At 42.5% G+C, this 7,734-nt stretch overlaps 1 protein-coding gene across 1 annotated transcript; it reads right to left on the bottom strand.

Moving 5' to 3' along the window:
* On the bottom strand, window positions 1-7,472 carry LOC108941297 (synemin-like). The gene is made up of 4 exons (XM_018764032.2): window positions 6,480-7,472; window positions 5,572-5,696; window positions 4,657-4,733; window positions 1-4,557 (listed from the first exon to the last, which is right to left on the bottom strand). The coding sequence occupies exons 1-4, from the start codon at window positions 7,284-7,286 to the stop codon at window positions 2,165-2,167; spliced, it is 3,402 nt and encodes a 1,133-aa protein (XP_018619548.2). The 5' UTR covers window positions 7,287-7,472; the 3' UTR covers window positions 1-2,164.
* Window positions 7,473-7,734: the final 262 nt, after the last annotated feature.

Here is a 7,734-nt window from a genome sequence, read left to right as displayed (position 1 = left end):
GATGGCACCCCAAGCGGGACTCGAACCCCAAACCCACCAGAGAGCAGGCACAGGCCAAACCCGCTGAACCACCACACCCCCGAAAAAGCTATAAAGAGGCAAAATTTTGTGCAAAACAAGATACTCTACCAGTTGCAATAAATGTCTCACACAGACCGAAATACCTACAATTTCACAAATTTAAGAGGTATGGGGTAAAACAATTGACTTTTCAAAGCAGCATGAGGCAACTAATAGGATTCCAGAGAACACAGTCAGTGTTCAAATTGCATGTGCACTGGGCACAAGAACTCCAAAATTATTTAGTGTGTCAAGAGGAAGAGTTCAAAAATACTGACAGCTTATGCCGAACACTGACAAATTGTATCGGCAAAGAGGATGAGCGTTCTCAGCTAAAAGGGATCTCGCAGGGATAGATGGACACTTCACAGGATAATTACTAAAAGTCACAAAAGTAGAGCCTCAGAAATTACCACAGAATTGAGTCAGCATCCCTGTGACCCAATCTCAACATAGACTGTGCATTGTCAGGTTCACAAAGCTCAAGTTAAGGCAAAGGGGGCCCTAATCCTTATAAGGTCTTTGGTATTAATACATATATTGTTAGGTGTTTTTGTCCAGATCCTGCATTTCAGCCACAGAAAGAAGCATGCTGTGTTTGAAAAGAAAAAAAATACTTTGACATTAAATGGTCAAATGTTTAAGAAGTGTGCAAAGTACTGATATGTCCTGGTAAATGTTAAATTTCCCAGATGCGATAAGCATGAACTTCCCCTTACGAGCACCTGCAAAAAAAGCAAATGCTTTGCTGCAAGAGAAGTTCTCAAAAAAGCACAACAAAAAGTGATGGTTACACCATTACTTGTAAAACTGCTCAACGAAAAACAAAATATATCATAAAGGAAGACGTTCAACTGTCAATCGGATACAGTATATATTTTGTGTTAAACATACTGTATCGTTACTGGAACATGACTTAAAATTCATTTAAGCACTGTATACTCAACAGTTTAACGAACACAATTTGCTCCATGGAGACTGCACATTAAGCAAATCTCTATTAATTGCACACTATTTTCATTAATTTAAATGAAGAGAACTGCAATGCATTTCTAGACTGCCAAAATGTTGCCTGTGTTCAGCCCAAATTCAGAAAAATAAGACATTCTTCAATACAATAGTAACTGTGAAACACACAATTGCATCTCGATGATAATCATATCATTATCGATATAAAACAAATGTATTTGCCTTTCAAATATTTAAAAAAATGATAACGTAACGTCTAACAAGTGACTACTGCTGGAAGAAAAAAGCGGAGTCCGCTGAGAGCTGAACCAGCAGACGAGTCGGTTTGTAAGTGACGGTGAAAGTGACAAGCTAGATTTGTATCCCACTCCATTTGCATTTTCTTTCACATGCATTTCCGCTTAACTTCAGAACACCAACAGTGCCTCCAGCAAATTTTCAATCTTTACCTTGTTTCGGCAAAGTTTGTACACTGTACAAACTTATAAATGCATCTGTGCTCATCTTTCCTCATTACGTGTGCTTTATAACTTACAACTGCACACTGATGACAGATTTTCGTTTTAATTTTAGCTTTTCTATGTCACTTGTGTACTTCACTCTTAAAGGCCAAAATTGATTTAAATTTTTTTTTAAATAAAAAAAAAAACACACACACACGGTAAATAATCACAGAAACGAAAAATGTTCTAGGAAAGTAGAGAGAACACTGAGCAAATTTTGCCCAGATTTCCTCAGCTGTTCACTCATTATTATATTTTCTAACGAAGACACTTTAGCCCAAAATGACACACAGTATTAGATAAACGTCATTACAGCTATTTTTCTTCTAGATTAATTTATCTTAGCTTGTTCATGAATAGTACAGCAGAAGAAGAACTGAACTGGAGACCCTGAAATGCAAGCTCACGACCCTACCCATAACACACATAATACTACCAACAGCCCATTGTGTGTGTGTATAAACCTCTGCTAGTTGCTACATGCTTACTTGGCCACTTAACAGAGAATTTGTCCATTAAATGAGACAAGTACACTCTTTTGTAATACTTCGCAACCTAAACTGCATTGTCTATTAAATTTCCTTTGACTGGATTTCTGTTAAGTAAATGTTAAGTGAATACAACCATCTTAACTAATCTTCATCAGGATTTTCAAAATACACATTTTTTTCCTGACTTGTCTTTATCTGGGGCTGAGTTATTTGGATTTTTAATACATGGCCAAACTCAACAGGGGCTTTAGTATAGTCTTCCCATTTCCCCATTTTACCCTCATCTAGACTCTGGCTGAATGCTTCACCCTTGTGTTCACCCGCAGTTCCGCTCTGTACGTAGCTGTATACATCTTCAGTCATCTCTATTCCACTGGTTTCTTCACTTCTCCGTGTTTGTGAATAGGAGGCTTGGCCTTCTTCGATGCCACTCGTACTGACATCTGAACGGAAACCGAAAGACTTCTCAGGTGGACCAACCTCCACATGGGTCTTCAATTTGTTGACCTCGTTCACTGAACCTACTCCCTGTCCTTTGTTACCAGAAACCCAAGGCATACCCTGAACTTTCATACTCTGATCCTTCGAAACTTTAACTGTATATCCTTCCTGCATTCCACCAACTGAAATACTGGCTCCACGACTGCTGATGTGCTCAAGGTCAGGGTCATCATACTGAATTACCTGCTCTTCAGACATACCCTGCTCCTTCAACAGCCTAGGATCTTCCAGAGTTTGGGAAACATTAACCTCTGCAACAATGGTCATTGTTTTATTGTCTGAACCCTGCTGCACTTTTTTAATATCCACAGCCAGTTTGTCAGAGGATTCTTGATCATTTCTAGTGAAAAAAGATAACTCTTCCTTTAACGTCCCACTCACTTCTCCTTGGACCTGCTTCAGAACTCCTGTCAACTGCTGCTGTGGGTCCTTTGTCTCTTCTTGCAATTGCTCAAGAATCGACTTTTGCACTGTGGGATAAACTTGAATTTCTTCCTCAATAATGCATTCTGGATATCTGTGCTCACTAAATGCATGTTCACTTGTCATATCTGTAATTTTAGCTGCACCTTTGTAACTATCAAGTTCTTCAAACCTTTGGTCGAAAGATGATTCTGGTTGATAATATTTTTCATCGGACAAGTCATCTACCACTCTATAATGTCCATAAGATGACAAACTACTTTCTTCTGGCTCTGATGCATCATCTGGTGTGGACACAAAATATTCTGTTTCTTGAATCTGGGTGAAGTATGGTGAATCTTTTGGACTTTCCTGCATTTGTACAGATTCATCTTTTCTGTATTTGCCAGATTCAGTTGAAGTCTTCAATACCCCAGCGCTGTGTCCAAAGTGGACAGCTGTTTGAGGATCATTGTCCAGCTCTTCAATTTTGACATATTTTGAAGAAGGCTGAAAGTGCACTGACTTTGGCTTGACATCACTTTCTTCATCACTGTAAGCTTCTAAGGGTTCCTCAATGATCTCAACATTAACTGACTTGCTTTCCAAGCCATCCCCTTTTTCTAGCCCGAAAGAAAGCAGACTTTCAATCATGCTTCCTGTAGGGGTTCCTTTGATATCCTCTAGGGTAACCTTCTTGACTCCTTTACTAAGAAGTTCGTCCAAAACAGAGTCATCTGAGACATCTAGATCTTCCTCTACCTTTGACTCTAAGATGATCTGTGTCCTAGCTGTACCATCCTCCTCTTCCGTTTTTTCAACATGGAAGACAACCTTTGAGTCTGGTGAGGTGCTAAGTTTTGTGTCTAAACCTGCAGGCTTCATAACTTTTTCAATTATTTCTTCCAGGCAAACCATTTCAACAATCTTGTCTTCTCTTGTTAATGCTTTTGTTTCTCTGTCTGACTTATCTTTAACCTGTGAGTAATCTGAAGCATCATATTGTGGTTCTTTCTTTGCAAGGTGATCTTTGGTTACTTCTGTAACATTTTGAAAGCCTTGCACGTTCTCCAGCTTTGCCATAGCTGGAATTTCTCCTTGTTTCCCAGCGACTTTCATATCAGCTTCTTTCTTAAATGTAACCTTGCCAGCTAAGACCTTCTGTTCACTCTCTTCCTCCGATTTTGCATTTAAACTCATCATTGGCGGTGACACAACTCTAACATATTTCTTGTTTGACTCCTCTACATTTATTTCTTTCTGGTCCAATGTGGGTGAAGAAATAGGGCTTAATTTATTTGCAACACCTTTCTTAAATGAATTTTGTGACATTTCTTTAATTCTTACAACCTTTTCTTCCACTGTATTCTTTCTGATGTCAGAACTGTCTGGTTTTACAGAGCTAGTAGCAACTTCTGATTTACTGAATGCAAGCATGTCTCTTCTGTTTGGAGGACTTCGATAATCCCTACCAGGCACTGTAACAGGGAGTGCTCTTGAGACAGCAGAAGATGTAAACTGAGTTGATACAGGTGTGGTTTTCACCCTTGTTGTTTGTTCCATGTATCTGCTCTCAAAACCTGTGTTTACTGGGTAGAACTTTCTTCTTTCTTGTCTGGTTACTGATGAGCCTTTAAGAATGCAGAAGCATGTATACATTTTAATACATATGGGGAAAAAAGTGAAATAATTTGTTCTTTAATGTTACTTTTAAAGGCAGTAGACCATACCTATCTTTCTTGGTGCTTCTCCAGCATATCGATCTATTTGGAGGTATATGTCTTTTTGCTCTCCTTCCAGTAGTGCTCTAGAGAGAACAAAGACATCCATGCTGAAGGTCAAATCAAGGAAAAATTTTGAAAGTACCCAAGAATATACCGACAGCTGACAGTTTTTTATACGCTAATCTATTAAGAGCTATCCTCAGTACGGCACTGTGACAAAGTGACAATTATATTTTACCTTGGTGCAGTAAAATATTAATTTAGTTTTTGGGGGATTCAAACATTGTGTAATGTGGAATATCAATGAAAGCAATGACCAAGTAGCCCTAACCCTCACTAACAATGTGCACTTGTCCTGATCATTGTTTAAGCATGGCAGGATGGAACCCCTATGCTGCCAGTGAACACAGAATACATACTTCATTTACCTTTAATAAAAATTAAGCATTTTCAACCTTACCATCCAACTCAAACACAGAACTAGCGCTTTATTACATAGATTTTAAAACCTCAACCACATGGAACAGCTGCTTTACTACACAACTTGTACGACTTGAACATTTGTCTCAGCAGTACAAAACAGGTGCATTGTAACACAGCTTAATCCCTTGAGGTCAGTCAGCAGGTGGTTCACCACATATCTTCTGAAACCTCAAATCCATCTCAGAATCAAACAGGTGCCCCAAGCAGTTACAACAGTTAAGCAAGTTCACTATTCAAGTAAGCTTGCTTTTAACACCCCCTACACCTTTTTAGGGGGAAGACTGAATAATTTTGATGTGGTTTTGATTCAGCAAACACTGAAGAAAAGTGTGCACGTACTAGATATGTCTGATGTGAACTATGAGTATGATTAGCCATCTCTATTACATACCAACAGTTGTATAATAAGTAGTTTTCACAAAGTCAGAATAGACATACCTGTAAGTAGCTACTTCCAAGGCCAAACCTATCTTGACCTGCATGAGCTCCTGGTGTTCCTTCAGCTTTTCTGCAATAGCATTAGCCAACAATATACGCTCCTGCTCCAGCTCCTCTATCATCACCTGAAGGAGGACAAGAACCACAGGTGTAGTGCAATAGAGTATTGACTCCATTCCTTTGTGGAAAAAACTACTATAAAAACAATTCTTGTACATTAAGCCCAAATAACAATTGACATATACTATATGTTTAAAAAAAACACAATGTCTTGAGTTCAAAACCTTTACTTTTCCACCCAAATGTGCAAAATCATCTCATGATCATACAAAGAAGGCAAATTTAGTACTTACCATTGTAACAAAATGTTTCTTAATGAACGAACAACATAAGGCATATTAAGTTGCAGTTACTAACAAATTCCTATGGTGTGATCTGCAAAAAACAATAGTAATATTCTTTTTAAAAAAATCATAATAATGCTGCTAAATATTTCATAAAAACAAACAGATGAACATAAAAAGTGTAACATTCAAACAGAATTCACAAGACAAACGCCACAAAGAGCAGCTGGTCGCACAGGGGGTACAGCTACTGCAGCTGGACCCAAAGGTTGCAGGTTCAAATCCCACCTCCAGCTGCAGTAGTGGGCAAGGTACTTCCCCTAAATGACTCTAATACATTTATTTACCCAGCTGTATGAATTATGGAGGGGAAAAAAATTGGAAGCTTGTTCTTCCGACTACAGACTGAGTATGTGGAAAATGAAATGAAATGTGGAAAGAAACACGAGTTGAGGGCTTAAGAAAAGACTGCTCCAAGGAAGGAAGCGCAGGCGTGTGTCTCGCGCTGAGCTCCGCCGCCGCCAAGAGCTCGAAGACACCTCCAACGAGGACGCTCGATCTGACCTGGTAGTGCTCGAGCTCCACTTCGGCGCGCTCCCGCAGACTCGCGAGCTGCTCCTCCAGGCGCGGCTGCGCTCGGCTTTCCTGCTCGGCCCGGCAGCGCAGCTCCTCGAGCTCGGCGGCGTACCGCATCTTCTCTCGCTCGAGCTCCTGCAGCTTCGCCTCATCCGCTCGCACGCACTCCTCCAGCTCTTGGACCCTCCTGCAGTACATCTCAAACGTCTCCGCGCAGCTGTCGGAGAGGCCGAGCGCGTAGCGCTCCACCTCCTCCACCGTGACCGCCGGCAGAGCGTGGCAGCTTGGCCCTGGGGCGAGCGCGGCGGGAGCTCCGCGGAAAAGCAGCGCTTCCCGGAGACGCGCCATCTCGTGCCCGTGCTCGTCTTCCAGACGCACGTACTCGTTCTCCAGCGCAAGCAGCCGCTCTTCCAAGGCGACGTTGTCCACGTGGGACTGCTGGAGCTGCGCCTTGCAGCCGCCGAGCTCCCCATCGATGTCTCTGCGCAGCCCCGACTCCTGGCGCAGAAGCGCCTCGAGCAGCTGCGCCTCCCGCCGTAACTTGTCCCGCTGCACCTCCGCCTTGGACATGTCTAAAGCGAGCTGACCCACGGCGCTCCGCAGCTCTCGCACTTCGGCCTTGTACTGCTTTTCCCACTCGGCCCCCCTGGCGTGTCGAGTCGCGTTTATCTCCGCTATAAGGACGGAGTTTTCCTGCTCCAGCTGCTTCACCCTCGACAGATACTGACCTAGTCTGTGGTTCAGCTCCTGCAGCTGCAGTTTTTCGTTCTCGAAAGTTCTTCTGAACGGCAACATTTTTGTGATTTTTCTCGGTCTCAGGGCACACAATTTGGTGACTCTGGTGTCACGCTTAATAAATAAATAATAATAATAATTTTTTTTTTTTTTAAAAAAAGAAGGGGGCTGCTTTCGAAGCGGGAGGTTCGTGCGGGGCTGCTCGCTGTGCTCTCAGGTGTGGCCGCGCAAACAAGTGCAGCGGCGCCGGGAACACGGAGCGAGCCGAGAGGGACCGCCCATCAACCGGGACTCTGCCGGGGAGCGAGCGAGCGAGCGCCACGCCGCCTTTCTGGCGAAACAGCGCACTCTGCTGGTACGAGACGGCAAATGCGCCGCAAATGTGGCGCCAAAGGCAGCGCAATAGGGGACTTGCAGCGAGAAAGTGCGGATTTGTCGCTCGTTAAGCAGGTCGTGTTCGTTCCGTCACATCACACCGATAGGCGAGCTCTGTCTCTAAGGGAGGCAA

The sequence above is a fragment of the Scleropages formosus genome, chromosome 11 (assembly GCF_900964775.1).
Source record: "Scleropages formosus chromosome 11, fSclFor1.1, whole genome shotgun sequence".
NCBI classification, from domain to species: Eukaryota; Metazoa; Chordata; class Actinopteri; order Osteoglossiformes; family Osteoglossidae; genus Scleropages; species Scleropages formosus.
This window is presented reverse-complemented; position numbering and strand designations above follow the sequence as displayed.

Coding starts and splice junctions, on each gene's coding strand:
- LOC108941297 (XM_018764032.2), bottom strand. CDS start 7,286: ATGTTGCCGTTCAGAAGAACTTTCGAGAACGAAAAACTGCAGCTGCAG. Junction 4,734..5,571: donor TTGGAAGTAGCTACTTACAG/GTATGTCTATTC, acceptor TGTTCTCTCTAG/AGCACTACTGGAAGGAGAGC. Junction 4,558..4,656: donor AGAAGCACCAAGAAAGATAG/GTATGGTCTACT, acceptor GCATTCTTAAAG/GCTCATCAGTAACCAGACAA.